At 41.8% G+C, this 16152-nt stretch overlaps 1 protein-coding gene across 1 annotated transcript in view; it reads left to right on the top strand.

The window, feature by feature from the left end:
- Positions 1-8872: 8872 nt before the first annotated feature.
- rbms3 (RNA binding motif, single stranded interacting protein) overlaps positions 8873-16152 on the top strand; it is a 239469-nt gene continuing 232189 nt past the window's right edge. Inside the window, exons 1-2 of the mRNA XM_069516825.1 lie at positions 8873-9091; positions 10588-10776. Of these exons, the coding sequence (XP_069372926.1) occupies positions 10603-10776 (174 nt within the window). The 5' untranslated portion in view covers positions 8873-9091; positions 10588-10602. The remainder of the gene's footprint in view (positions 9092-10587; positions 10777-16152) is intronic.

The raw sequence follows: 16152 nt of genomic DNA, 5'->3' as shown, positions 1-16152 counted from the left end.
GTCCTACCAGCACCAGGACAAGTTGGGGCCAATTGTTGTCTTCACGCCAGCGTCACTCCTTCTGACATAAAAAGCCTTTAATTTAACTCCCTCACATGCACTGTAGACATACACACCAATTACAAAAAATGCATTTTTATGTTTGTGACACTCAAATACGTGTGGTCCCTAATCCCAATGATTTACTTCACTTGTCTGTAATGAAAACGTATTCTCATTATTTCACCAATAGACAATCACAGGGTATTGAACATTTCCACAAAACCTGGGTGAAGGTTCAGAGAAGAACCCTTAAAATGTATGTGCGGATCCAGAAATGTTTTTTTTCTCTCGATATTTTGCATTTTTGTGGGAATTTATTCATGAATGTTGATTATTTTGAAATCAGGCACATTTAGGGAACCGATGTCAATGAGTGTGTGAAATTATGGAATGTAGAAAAGAGCACGACAAGAAAACTATAATCTCTTATCAAATATAAACTGTAATTTGTTTGGCAAGCCGTCCGACGATCCAGTGGGAACGTCTCTCACTTCTGATGGTCGTACATATTCAAACTGAGCAGGGAATCAGGAGGAAAGAGCTTCATCTTGTAAGCACAACGGCATCGTGCTAAGTCAGCGGCAGTTGTGGAGTTCAAATCGTACGTTTTAATAAAGCGTTCTGAGTGGAATGGATCAGAGATGAATATAGTATCCGTGCTTCTACCCTTCTCCTTACACTTCTTACACTTACACATCTGTTTTGCACAGGCAACGAAATGGAAATCCCAGGGGTATCGAGCAGCAGCTTCCTCTTCATGCGCTCACACCATTTGTGGCTAAGATATACCCGCCGTAATTAAAATAACCCAGTTGAGGTGTTTTTAACGCGGCTCTCTCTGTCTCTGGGCCCTGTTTATTCTGTTTCCTGCCCTGTTCAGCTCCCCTCCACCACCAGCAGCATTACCCCCCGCCCTTATCTCTTAGACCCCCTTGAGTATGGCGTTTTACATTTCTGTTTGTAAAACTGTCAACACATCCACTGGCTGTACTAATGTGTGATTTAGCGCCAGCAGAGAGGAGGGATGGAAAGTGAGAGAGAGGCAACTGCATGAGATCTTGCACATTCGGAAAGTGGATATTTTTTTTTTCCAGTGTTACCCCCTAACCCCCGACTCTCCACCCCCCCCAAAAGATGCCTTGATGTTTATTTTACCCTTAAAACAACCACAATGCATCTTCTGCTTTCGTTTCATTATTTCGAATTATCTCTAAAATATCAGAATGGGAACATAGATTCTGAACCTGTCTTTAGGCGCAAATTGAATGTTTGTCTCAGATTAGAATAATTTTGCCCCGTGAAACACAAGCCACCACATGAAGGCCTCAGTGCAGCTGGCAGAGAGTGAGAGAGGTGAGCATGATCAAAATTAATTGGATCAATGTGCGGAGTTGAATTGTGTGTGTGTGTGAAATTTACACCTGTCACACTCGTATCGAATCAGACATCCCCTGTCATTGCTAATAAGTACCTGGGGGGGGGGCAGTGGCACCTCAGGATTGGAAAAATAAATAACAGCTATAAATGATCCTTTTGCTCGTTGAAACTGATCAGCCATACTTATAGACTTACACAACAACACACAGACACACGCTGCTCCTTCCATAACACAAGATCGCTGACTGAAAACTGCAAAAATAAAGAAATAACACACAGAAAGAAGCGTCAAGACAAACTAATTACATTTTTAAGTGTTGAAGTGGAAATGTTGTGTCTTAGAAACCGTGTCCGCTGCACAAATACACACAACCGAAGCCGCACAAGCATCATCTGTCATACATAACACAATAAGAAAATCCTAACACCCACATCACTTTCCGACAGAAACAGAGGAAATCCCACATTTAAATCACAGAAATACTTGGATTTTAGAGTTGTTGTTGGTTTTTTTTTACTTTGCTTGGCTTTAATTTACACGTCTGTTTTGCAGCTGTGAGCTGGGAATTCAGCTTCTGTCCCTTTGGAAACAGCACTGGCAACAGAACATTAGCTCATTTTAATGGCCAGTGTAATAATCTGTGCACCGGAGGGCCTCTGTTGGAAGCTCTGCTCTGCACTAAAGCATCGGAGGCTCCCCTGTCAATAGCGAGACATTCACTTCATTACAGCTTCACAAGTCACCCGTTTAATATCTATCGGAGTCGTCAGAGAAAGACGGAGTCGCATGTTACGATTTATTAATCAGAGATGCACCGGTGGGTCAAAATGTAATTTTGTGCTACGGGGGCCGGAGATGCAATTCTTTGATTTGATAACAGAAGTAGTTAATTGGCCCGGGGATGGAGCAGCACGCGTTCTCAGACTCATATACAAATAAATGAACTATAATGTTTAAACTGAAGACAATTGATTAAATAAGGGAAGTAAGACTATGATTGGGAAGTTAAAGGTGCCAAAACACACTCATTACCAAATGTACATGTAATAAAAGTAGAAAAGATTTGTTTAAAGAATTGAAAAAAAGTGAATTTTGTAATCAGCTTTTTATTTCTTCCTTTTTATTTCTTCTTGTGGACGTTTAGACGTTAAATTAAAGTTTATGTGATTGGGAGAATATAAAACCTACATTATCAACCCTCAAAAAGATATTTCAGGAACATAGAAGAACTATTTGGGAAAATAAAAACAATGAATATTCACGCACATTGCTCTTCAATTAACACTTCTGAGTTATCGTTCGCATCTACTTTATTTTGATTTTAATGAAATGTTCTCTAATCCATTGACCGTGCCCGCTCTAAGAATTCCTTTATTCAACTTTCAACATTTCTTTAGTGGCTACTTGGACGTAAATAAATAAATAAGCGGCGATAACGCAACACTTCTGAAGGCCCGAATGTGTGAATCCACAGACACGTCTGCATGAGCGTAGTGGCTTAGTGCCGATTATAGTTGCACCAAATGTTGAATAGGACTTTCAAAAAACACATTCACGAGAAGCTGTGAGAAATTCACTCACACCAGCAAATGCAAAAAAGCTGACCACAGCCAACAGAAGGGGCAGAGCAGAGAAAGCCACAGTAGAGAGCCGGCAACTGAAAGCGAAGAAGAGGAAGGGGAGATGCTGAGCACACAAACGCAGCGAGACAAATATAAAGATGGAAGGCAGTTTATGATTATGATTTTTTTTTTTTTTTTTTACATATTCATTAGGTTTTTGCTGACAAAGGGAAGTGTTGTTATTTAATCTTTGAAATAATTTGACATATTTCTCCTTTTTAGCAAATAAAAACCACCAGCAAACCAAACAAATCAGCAAACGAGTGCAATTAACCCTGTGGAGACAAAAGTTTTCCTTCACGCTCACAACAAGCAAACAGAGAACGACAACACAAGACCCCGACAAAACCAAACCCCTTCCACATGTAATGATTATTCCCCCCTTCATTAAAACTGCTAGTAACCCTGTTAGGCTGGAATAGACTCACTACGGGTAATCGTGAAAACACTTTTAATCAACGCACAGCAACAGTAGAGACCTTGCTAGGATGCATTCACTCCAAATAAAGCAGGCTCTTTATAAACAGGCGCAGCAAAACAGCTAAGACCCTGATAAGACTCCTCACACTCTCCATGGCGAAACCTGCCTGTGAATGTCTCCTGACAGCTTCTTAGCCCTTGTTAGAGAGAATCACTTCCTAATGATACAACCCAGCTTGGAAACATCAACACACACACACAAAGCAACACTTGGGCACGCAGTTTCTGCATGAAGTAACGTTCGAGGACACACACACGTGCAGTTGCTGCGGTTGACTGGATTCACTGATGTGCAGCCGAGATGAGAACTGAGCGATCAGCCACGAGAAAATTAAAGTCTGTTTAAATTCAAGGTTAAATTCGGGAACATGATGGGATTTATTTTATCAGCACACTATTGTGAAGCTTATAGATAAAACATTGAACTAGAATTTAAGAGAACTTTTAAAACAGAATATGACATTTTCCCAAGAAGCATTGAGGTAATTTATATTGAAGTTTTTTTTATATTTTATTGATGATTCCACTTCGATTCAATTTAAATCTATAACCCAAACTAATTTAGTACTCAATCTCGTTTACATTTCATGCATTCATAATAAAATTAAATGTTCTGTTATTCTGTGGTGGCTCACACCCGTGGACTGAAAAAGAAAAAAACGCCACCTCAATGCACAATGTGGCTAACACAAATGTATGCATGTGCTTGCTCATAGGCACCCACACACACACACACACACACACACACAAACATACACACACACACACACACACACACACACACGTACACACACACAGACACACAAACAGGGCAGTTGACACATGGTATATCAGCAGGCGCAGTTCTTTTGTTCTCTTGCTAGTTTTAGCAACACCACCACTCTTGGAACACGTTGTGCTTTTGTCCTGAATATTGATGAAGAGAAAGAGAACTAGATATGAAGCTCATTTTAAACTAAGAGGAACTTGTTATTGCTGCAATTAAAATACCAGAACAAAAAGCTTTTTTCTTTTTCTATCTATTAAATTTTATTCTTCTCTATTTTTCTCTTCAGTCATCCAATGCATTTTTTATTCACTGTTCTTGGATAACATGGGGATTGGGAATTTTAGAGGCCTACACTGCGCTTTATCATTGCCCAGTAACCAATGATAACAAAAAAATGTGTGTGTGTGTGTGTGTGACTAAAATTCTGTCGAGGTCATGTTCTGTGACTCTGACGTGTGTACTCTCTCTCGCGGCGGCAGCAGCTGTATTTTGGTGATGCTCTGGCGCGTGGTGTTAGAACTTTCCCTGAGCTGTCAGTCACACCGTCAGTGGGCGGAGTTTGAGTCATGGCTGATGTGATTTTGACAAGTATGATTCAGAGGCGAGGAGCCGACACGCATTTGCATTAACGAGCAACACACTGATTAAAATGTGGACACAGATAATTAGAATAAATGATATATACGTCCATCAAGGAGGATCTGTTGTCCTGCAGACATCTTTCATCTTATCATTCTAGACTTCTTTTTAAATTTCCAACTTTCTCTCACTGCAGAAACATTCCTCTCTGTTCAGGTATGCTACCCACTCCCTCTTGTGTAAATCCATCTCATCCGACACAGGCTTATCCCACAGATGCTGTCACTCCTTCATCCCGGGTGTGAGAAATATGGAGGCCTAAGGTGCTACTCTGTAAACAGGCTGGACTGTTATGGCTCGTCCTGCCAGCGTATACACGGGCGAGACGTGCCGGTAAGTGCCACAACTTCACAAAGCTCCTGCGTGACCCCGGTAGCCGCGGGGGCCTCAGACGCCTCTTCATTTGTGAGACGTCTCAGAGGTGTGGTGCTGTGGCGAGAGCAAGGCCCAACAAACACCGAGCGAACAGGATCACACGCTAACTCACACAGAGAGGGAAAGCAACAAGGTCTAAACACTCTGACTGTGACATTCACAATGGTTTTACACAGATCAACCACACACACGAGCAAAAATAGTGAAAAGGTAGATGTGACACTGGTTCTGTTTTCACTTGCTTCTACTGGCGGTGAAGACAGATTATAAAATGTAGTCTTCGTCCAATGCTCCGTGTGTGAACAGCAGATTTCGTGGCTGAAGCTTTTCTGTCTGCTATCCCCACGTGTTCTTAGCAACGCACTTAACACCTACGATTATATTTTTATATATACGTATATGAAAAAAGGACTAAAAACCAGATTGGACCAAATTACTTACATCTTGCGTCAGTCTGCAAAAAGCTTGACACTGGCTTTTAGTGGAGCTTCCCAGGAGTTAGCAGATACCTCAAGATCCCTCTCGGAGTTGGTGCTCCTCCTGGAGAATGAACATTGAACGCTGCAAAGGCAGAGTTGAAATGATGGATTGAGCCATGAAGTTTAAAAAGTGTTGAAATAAGAAAAAAAAAACATCCATGAAACCTAATTTGTACAAGACTGACGGGAGAGCAGCGTGTAAATATGGTCACAAACATTTTTATTTTATAATGAATAAACTCCCAAAGACTCTTGTGCCTTTGATTCAAAGTCTCAAAGTGCCCCCTAGTGGGTATTTTCTGCCTCTGTCTCTTAACGAGATCCGGTAAAAAAATGGACCCTGTAATAAGGTCTCAGTAGTTCACTGTGCTAATTAAGAGGACATTTTCAGCGTGGGATCACAGGATAACACTCAGTGTCTCACACAGTTGGAGTGCATTAGCTGTTTTCTGTACCATAACAAACTGCTAAGTGTCTGTGAGGTTAAACTGTCTTCACAATACAAGAAACACTCACTATTTTACAGATACGGTAAAAACCCAGGCAGTTAAAATGATGCTCGGGAAAATTGCATATTATTTAAAGGTTTGAATTACAAGTTATTGATTTCCCAAGTCAAGTAAAAGTTTATTTATATTGCTAAACAAGCTTAAGATATGAAAATAAAATGATATAAACATTTCTATAAAAACAGAGAATGAATGGAAAATACAAAATAAATATTTGAGATTTAAATATTTGCAATAGCAGATGAAATCAAGGTCTTTAAAATCAATTGAAAACCAGTAAGAAGGAGTCTTTAGAAATCAATTCAATGTTTCTGAGGTTCTGATATGAATAGTTAATTTGTTCTAGAGACTAGGAGCCAATTTTTTAGTCTTTAGATCCTGGGACATTCAAGAAGTATCATTTTTTTTAACGACTGTGCTACACCAGCACACAGAGAATTACAACAATCTAACCAAGAGGAAATAAAAGCTTGTAATTGCTCAAAAACATTTCATCACCCTGCTGCAGTCACTGAATACCTTTACAGCACTGACATGATTCATGAAACCCTCAGTTAATTCACGCTCTCCCCTTCTCCATTCGAATTGTTAGTATTCAAGCCACATGGAGCACAAGGAAAATTCTGGACAGGCTGTGTGAAGCAGCCTCCAAAGCCATCGCTGATTGATAATACACTCTGTCGCTCCATCTCTCCATAACTCCTTCCCACAACACAACCTGGCACCTTGTCCCACCGGCTGGCCCTGACAGAAAACAATTACCAGAAAGGCGGAACAACAATACCCAGAAAACATCTGCTTGTGCCGGCTGGGGCCACTGACGTGCCTGACTGTGTGTCCCTGCTGGCTTCCATGGAGGACACATGCCTGCCTGGTTATGCTGAGGGTCCTGAGCATATACAGGGCCCAGGCTCCTGCTCCTTGCGGTGCCGTACCCTCCGCCTGTCGGTCCACCTGCCTCCCTGACCGCCTGTCTGCCTTCCTCAGAACAGACGAGAGCCCGCCTGTCGGAGCAGTTGCTCGTTTGGGCGAATTCCCTCCTGCTTGGACGAGACGGAGCACCAGGATGGCTCCTAAGCTGAGGCAGACAGGAAGGCAGTGAAGATGGCAGGTTGGGCCAACACCCGTATTATGGCTCCCTCATGTTAGAGCTCGACTCAGCAGATGGAAGGCCCCATCTTCAGGGTAAACACAGAGCTGAACAATAATCAACAGCATTAATAAAGAAAGAGAATAAATGTAGTCTAGTACTTTGTGGTACCTGCTGGAATCTTCCCGTCACTCTATACGTACTTCCACAGACAGGACAAACAAGCAGATATAAGGCAGAGTCACTGGTTCTTTTAATTGTATCAATTAAGAAAGTGTGATGTAATTTGCAGTATTAATAATTCTATTACAATCCAAACACAACCTTTCAAACAGGCCTAGTTTGAGTTTATTAAGTTTATATCGCCACCTTGTGGTCATTATTGAGGCTTACTTATCAATTCCCTAATTCTATCATTTGTTTTACTTCACTGTAATTTTTCTTTTCTCTGAACAATTGAGAAGCTTTTAAAAAAATTTTAAATGAAAGAAATTTATCTGCTAAAAATTCTTTTGATCATAGTGAGTCAATGGAAGGATAAAACCTCCCAATTAACAGTGAGGTAATGCGAGAAAAATACATAGACAAAATAAATGTAAACTGTTGTTAAGTCTAAGTATTAGATTTGTTTTATTGAATTTCAGATTTGAATTGAATGACACTGGATTTAATCAGGTTTTATTAAGAAATGTATGTTGGCAGAAAATAAATGGCATGAACAGGATCTCAACACTAAAATAACTACAGACACATACAAATAAAAGTGGTGTGCTTCAGCCAAAATAAGATCTATGATGTTATATTATCATCAACATGACTATCTGATACTGATGACGATAACAATAATGACGATAACAATGTATGTATATTGTATATTTGTATACTTATATTTGGATATATGCTTTATCTATTCTTTGTTGTATATTTATATTATGATATATCGTTTATCAATAAGTGGTATATTTATATTTGCATTTATGGTTTATGGATTATTTTGTGTTTACTTCTATTTAGATATATGGTTCATCGATTATTTTCTATGTATTAATTTTTGGGTATATGGTTTACAGTGTTTTTTGTGTATTTATATTTGAATATAATGTGTAGAAGTTCCTGTAGTTGAATAGTTTACACAGTTCACTTTATATAAGTTTTTTTGACTTGTTTCTGTCCTGGCCCCTCCCACTGTAGTTGAGCTTCTGCTGCTTTCAAAGACTGTAGTAAATCCTGACACATGTTAAGGTGCCACAATGCTACTGTAAACATTAAACGTTTATTTTACATAAACTGTCCAGAATTTAGTTTCTGTTTCGTCTTCATCATTTAAAAGTTTGTTCTGACTCAACACAGACACCTTTTATATGTTTTTGAGGAGGGAAGGCAGTACTGAAAACACGTCCGGCAGCCGGTTCCCCACTTGGTTCCCTCCCAGCGGCCCCTGAAGGCCTCACGTGTGACCGGGAGGAGGAGGCTGGACCGGCGGAGGCTCCCGGGGACACGCCCGCTGTGACGGCGGCAGCGGCGTCGGTCTGCGGCGGCTGTGACACCGAGCTGCTCACCGGTCCTCGACTTCTCCCTCCGCCGGGATGAGTGAACTTCTCTCCCGGAGGAACTAGACGCCGCTCCCGCTCCGACCACAGCGATGTGAAGCAAGTTGCGCATCTTTCCTCTCGAAATGATTCCGACATAACGACGACAGTTCTCACAGGTAATTCAGCTTCGATGTGACACCTGCTCGTTCCCCCGACTCTGAAGCCCTGTCAGCGGCCACACGAGCCGCTCGCTGCGCCTCCCAGTGCCCGGCACACGGGACGATGGATGAATCATGTTGTTTTATCTGTTCTCATGTGAAAGTCGCAGCTTATTTCTTCTTTCAGCGCAAACCGGTGGATGCAGAATATCAACTCAGGAAGGAGCCAACTTTCAAGTTTCTTATTTCAAGCGTTAAACGTTCCTGCACCTCAGCTGCAGACTGGATTCATACCAAACTTATTTATTACAGCTATCACAGGCTGTCAAACATTCTGTTCCACGATGATCGAAACCAAAATCATTTTATATATATTATATATTATTTATAAAAAGTTTTGTAAAATGTGTAAATTACAGAGACACAAAATATAGAATTTCTCCAGGTTTTATATTGACGTAATATATGTGATCTGTAAAAACGGCGATAGTATTTTGTTTATTCATGGACGACAACTTGTTACATTAAAGGTTCAGTGTGTAGAATTAAGTGACATCTAGTGGTGAAGTTGCATGTTGCAGCTGAATACCCCTCACCCCGCCATTTTCTTGCAACCACCAAAAAAACACTCGTCCAACAACCACAATCTCCAAAATACTACAGACCACACAGCTGAGTGTCACATCCTGCCCTCTTGGAACGTCAAGCAATGTTGTGTAGTTAGTCCTGGCTGGTGATTATGATCGGCCTGCATTAGCGTATATGTGAACGCAGAAGGGACCTTCTCAAAATGTTCAATCATAATTTATGTTTTTCAAATATAATGAAACAAAAGCCTCTGATTTGGCTCAACGAGCTGCAGTGTTACCATGTTTAGTAAAAAGCTCCTTCAGGACATGCATTTATGAGGCAGCTCATCTCATCCGAGGAAACAAGCAGCCGACCCCATAACTTATTGATGGCCCCAGAATGCAGAATGAAGCGACCTGGTGCTAAACATCACCTGGCTGGTGATTTCACATGGCTGTGCTCTGATGTGTCCTTCACACAGGGTCACTCCTTCCTTTACTTTTCTCCTCTCTGCTTTATTGTTCGGGGACCTGGATACACTACGCACCTGCTGCTGGTGTAACACAACAAATCTTTCTTAATAAACACAGTCCACCAGTCTGTCTGCTGCAACTGAGTGAATTGACCCCAACGTATGTGCTATAGGCGCTGACCACTGGGTTTAATAGATATTTTAATGACTTTTCATTGCAGGAGGAAAAACAGACACATGTTTTAATGATGGCTCAGTTCCATCCCAGGAAGCCATTTTGGCAATGTACTTAGACTTAGTCCAGAAAAACAAATGTGCATATAACTATTTGTTCTATATACGCTTAATAGATATTAAACGTATAATATTCTCCTGCAGTTATCAGCATCTCTGTAGAAACCAGCAGTGAAGGGAGTTTTTAATTCAGTTCTTTTTCGGTGCATTATTATCCATCTCACTCCACCTTTTCCAGGCACTGCAGCGGAAGATGGAGGTCCAAAGTGGCATTCAGCCGGCAGAGCCCCACCCTCTGGGCTCTCCTCGGTCAGGGGCCAATCAGCAGAATGCACTGGATGACAGACAGACGGATGCCGGTGGCGGGCCGTCCTCTGACAATCCAAGTACAGATGTGCAGCCAGCAGGCCAGAGAGATGACAAAAAGGTAAGTGACGGACTCCCCGCTGTGTGGGTGTGGGTGTGTCTGTACATGTGTGATGAGTGACAGGATCCTGTCCGCTTGTTGAACTACACTGGTGTCCTGTATTTTCACATAGAGAGACTCTTACCTATCCACTGTGTGTCTTCCAATGCTGAAAATCCAAGTTGCAATTCGCATGTTTTGTGGTGTTAAATGTTCCTCGTATACCTGCAGAGACTTGTGGGTTATCTATCTCTGGAAGGACCTGTTTGCTCGTCAGTGTCGTTGCAAGCCAAAGTGTCAAAGTGTGAAAGTGAAACTTTCGGTCTTTTCAGGCTTCTGCGGTTTTAAAGGAAGTTGGAAATGTTTTGTGCTGTTGCCATGAGAACCTTGTGCACATACTGTAAACCACAGGTAGGATGTGTATGTTAAGAACTGATTATAAATACATGCAGACCTAAGTGGCTTGTGCAGCCTCCATCTGTGAACGCTGCTGCTTTCTCAAACATTATCACCCCTCCGCCATCTTGGAGCCCTCTGCACGTCCAAGAGTGACAGTAAAAATCTTGCTGGCTCTCTTCCATCTCAGGGATGTCAATCATTGCTCTGCGGCGGGGAGCCAGAAACGCTCGCTGTCAATCAGCCCGGGAGGCTCCGTAGGCCTCGGAGCAGAGAAGAGATGGAGTCAGAATAAACACAACAGATATACGAAAACATTCAATAGATGACAGGACTGACTGCTAGTGGCAGCTGTGAATGGGATGCTTGTCATTGCTTGCTGTATCAATTTTGAGTCTTTTGAGCAAACAGTAACTGACATAATCCTTTAGGGTGTTCACCCAGTGATGGACAATTGCTTCAGAGGCATTTGGAAAACATTAAAAACTACTGAAAAATTAAAGCTAATATAATTGTTTTTGGCTTGTCAACACTGGAAGCCTTTCACCAGTAAAGAATGTACTGTGGCTGAATCTTTTTTTTTCTTTTATCCATTTCTTGTAGCTGGTTTTACTGAAGTGAGTAATTGAAAGTGTGATTAAAACATTTGCGTTAGTAATTCAATTCCGCATCTATGTGCAATCATATAGAAATAAAATACTTCCATAATTAGATGATATATAGGATGAAAGTGCAGGATGCATCTTCTTCCTGTGGGAAGCTGTAGAGACACACACACCCCCAATCAAGTAGGACTTCCTGTAGGACTTCCTCAGTTAGATTTTGAGCTTTTTAAATGTCAGGATGTGCAACAATATTTCCAACTTTGTAAACCTGCAACTTGTTCCATTAGATTCAGGTGTAAAAACAGATATCATCAGAGTTACTGATTTTTATCTTTACACAGATGTTCACAAAAATACTTCCTCTTCACACTTTTGTGTTAACTCAACACAGAAATCCGGCTTTTAGTCTAATAAAAATCTTTTCTACTCATGCACAACCTTGGAATTCTCATATATATTTTACAGGTTCATAAAGGTTGATTTACAACAAGTGCAGTGTGAACTATTAGTAATATGAAACCTGAAAGTCTTTAATGAACAATAAAACGTGTAATGATGTTGTCGCCACCAGAGAACAGAGCACATGTTGAACACAAGCTCTTGTGTTGATGCATTGTGAAGATTATTGTTTTCTCACTAACTTATTGTTGCAACACAAAAACAACAAATTAGTTTTTCTCGATTCAACAGTGCATGTCCCTTCAGTGGCAGACCTTACCCTGCCTGCCCCTGTCATAAAGATCTGTGTGTGTGTCTGTGTGTGTGTTTGTGTGTGAGTTTAGTTTCATTTTCCATTTTTGTGTTGTTTGTTGGTTAATTATCATTTTAGTCAACACCTGCTGCAATTTACTAGAGGTGGCCCTGGGAGTGTGTTTTCCTCTGACACCGCCTGACCAACCGGCTGACAGTTCGGCGACTGCAGCCGCGGTGTCATCGATTAGCGCGGACAGTTTATTCATCAAGGTGTCATCAGTGGAAGTGGACCAGTGTTCTTGTCCTTGTTAAAGGGTGCCTGCCTGTGGCTTGCCCTGTTGTTTATTAGCGATACATCACGGAGAATGAAGTGCCACTGTCTGACCCGCGGTCTCCAGCTCAGAGCGGCTGTGGCATCTGAGGTCGTCCACAGTGCAGTCAGTTGTTGCGTAAAGGTTAAGGAAGTCAGCTGGTTAAAGTAAATTTGCCTGTTTTAATCCTCAGACTGTATCCAGAATCTGAATACCCCGGGGTGGAAAAAAAGTCAAGGTTTAAAATTCATTTCACCCTCAGTAATGTACTGATGAAGTACCCTTCAGCGAGCACTTAATCCCCAAGTGCTCCAGCTTGTGATGTTATCTGCTAATTGTGGTTGTGCTGTGGGGTTTTCATGTCTTTTGAAGCGGGCCAGTGGTGAAAGACAGCGTGTAAAATTGGTCACTGAATCTTTGGTGTGATTTTTTTTGTCAGTGTCAGAATGAGTGCATGCACTTTTCACATGAAAAGTTCATTCTTGCCGACACCCTGGTGTCACTCAACCAATCAGAGCAGTGTGCATAACTGGACACAATTGAGCATCCTGGATTATCATGAGATCGACATCACGCGACTCATTGAGTGAGGCAGCAACATTTAGATCGAAGATTTTTTACACTTTGAGCTTAATTTATGTCGACCAACATAGTCCTGTCTATAAATATTGTTTGTCTTGGTTCTATCAAGCCGATAAGTCTGTCTTTTTACAACACTGTGGACGACTCAGCGTGCTCTTACATTTGTGTTCAGTTTGGAAAATTGAATTAAGCAAGCCAGGCAAGTTAGCATCCCCCTCAGGAAGTTCACACTATTTCCTCTAGATGGCACTGGCAGCTCCTGCACATATTGAGCGTGTCGTACACCGAGGAAGGAGGTGCAAGTTTTAAAATTTGTTTTCTGTTATTTAAGGTAGATATCGTGTTAAGTTTTGTTTTGATTAGTTGAGCGAGTTGAAACGTGATATTTTGGCTTTGTTTTTGTACAACAGGAGGAAGTGGATACAGGTTGTCCATCATTTTAAACAGGCTGTGGTCGTAACTGTAACGTACTGCTACTTACTCCTTGATTTGACGGACAACGTAGATTCACCGAGTTACATAGCAAGTGGTCAAATGACAGATTGGACTAACCAACAGTTAACAACTAAGGCCCATTTAAAATGAACTGATATCACAATCTATTTTCTGTGTCCATCCACACAGAGATTGCACCGATCCACAATCCCAATTCAATACTAACAAGAAAACACCAAGAGATTGTATATTGATTTCTTAGCAGGATTATTTATTATCATTTTGACAAATAATGTTTAAAATATTTTGTGCAAAGTTGGAGAAAAAGGCTCAACTTTTCTTTCCTCTGTGGGCGTATGTTTCATAGAGGAATCATCAAGGAAGAATCGGGTCAAGTTTTCCTTTCAAGGTTTGATCCGGGGGTCATAAAGCTGTCGCTGCACTTTGACCTTAACACGGCCCCCCGGCCACTTCGCTGTAACCTGACCCCTGCGTTGACCCGTGACTTTAACTGAAGCGCACCACACGACCTCTAAACCAACCTGAATGATTACCTCACTTGCAACCCTGTGTTGGGTTGCACTCATTATTCTGCAATTAGCTTTGATGAAATCGCAAGCATCGACCGGGCCACCGATGATGGTGACTTACATCGCTAATCTGAAATATCGCTGTAATTGGTGTCATAACAAGCTGCTGACCTTTGACCTCATTAACTGGGAGCAAAAATACGTCAGCGAGCACAAAGCCCGTGGCTGCAGGTAGGACTTAACTCGCTGATGCTGCAGTGTTTATAATTGTTCTGTATTTGAAGTGTCTTAAAGTGCAAGAGCTTCACCTCTCATACGTATGTAAAATAGACCCTTCTATTGCTAGCTGTGGTAATTTGGGTTTTTCTATCGATTAAGAGTGAGTCATCAGGGATTGAGCTTTTAAGCGTGGAGTGGAGACGCTGGCCCGGTGATTATTTCTGTTACTTTGATGACACATATGAGAGACATTCAGGAACAGAGGAAGCAAATTATATTAAATTGCTCTGACGGAAGATATACTCCGCACTTCTAAATGAGCGATCAGGAAATTAAAATCCGTGCAGATGTTCAGAATTTGAATGAATTTCATGTTTGTTAACTGGCAAAGTCGTCTTGCGTATGCTGAAGTCAGATAAGTGGAGCTCAGTTGACTTTGTGAGGACTTGTCGTCCAGATGCTCTCGGAGCGCTCGCCTTACGACTCCTCTTGACTTTAAAGTTAACCTGAGAAGCAGGTGGATTCTCACCTCGCGATGCAATTTGGCTTCAGCAGTCCCGTGTCAGGTTGGGAGGGTGTTCACTTGATTATTTTTTTGGTAAACTCTGAAATTGAGTGATCAGCAGTTGAGTGATCGGCAGTTCAGCTACATGCACACAAGCTGAGCGAAGGTCAAACATACAGAAACGGGAACGTTTTTGTCTTCTCCATCAGTGCTGCCGGAGTGAGTGAGGTGCAGCGAGTTGAGGTAAATGTGGACAGACATCCTGAACACCACCTCCACAGCTCCCCTTCGTCCTCCCCTCTGCAGATTGCCTCGGTGGTAGCTAGCGGGGCCCAGATAATTACCTTGTGTTATTTCTCCTCCCACACTTTGCTTTTGAAGTCCAGGCTGCCTGACTGCCGAGCTGCCTCGGCTTTAATAGCGTCCCAGTTCGCCATTGATCTTGCACCCGTCCTCCGGATATGAACGAGTGAACGAGTAGTGGAGGGAGCTGCTCAGGAGTCTTCCCCGAGCCTCTGCAGGTTTCCTAAAGTGCAGGTTAATCAATATGCCAGTATCGCTGATATGGAAACGACGGAATGCACAAATGACTGTAATATGCACATTAAACAAATTTCAATTGGCTCTTTGTAAGCAGGCAAATTGAAAACTGGTACCTTGTCAAATGCTGTACAGTTACACACACAAATGGCAGTTTTTTTTTTCTTTCACTGACACAAATTGAACCTGTTACAACCAAATTATTTCGTCCGTGTGGAGCGAGCAGCGCTGCAGCCCCACAATAGTCGGGACCTTTTGAGAAGTCCTGCTCCATTTTGTTGAGAAAATTAATGGCTTCTTTGCTGAGCTGTGTCAGGAAAGTAAAATAAATTGCAGCTCTAATAGTTCTGGATATGCTGCGATGTCTTAATCCTTTGACAGCACAAATATTCACTGCCATGCACTTCATGAGAAATACCTTTAGAGACGGCGGCTGTGCAGGGAAGTGAGATGTGACCTGGCTGTGATGGCAGAGAACAGCAGGCAGATACAGTGCAACTGCATATGTGTAGATTATGTGATAATCCCATTAGTGAAATGCTAATCTGAGTTTTATTGGAAGCTCATTTTTTTAGGCTGAC

The sequence above is a fragment of the Paralichthys olivaceus genome, chromosome 20, assembly GCF_024713975.1.
Source record: "Paralichthys olivaceus isolate ysfri-2021 chromosome 20, ASM2471397v2, whole genome shotgun sequence".
Classification (NCBI taxonomy): domain Eukaryota; kingdom Metazoa; phylum Chordata; class Actinopteri; order Pleuronectiformes; family Paralichthyidae; genus Paralichthys; species Paralichthys olivaceus.
Note: the sequence above shows the minus strand (reverse complement) of the source record. Positions and strands in the feature narration are given on the sequence as shown.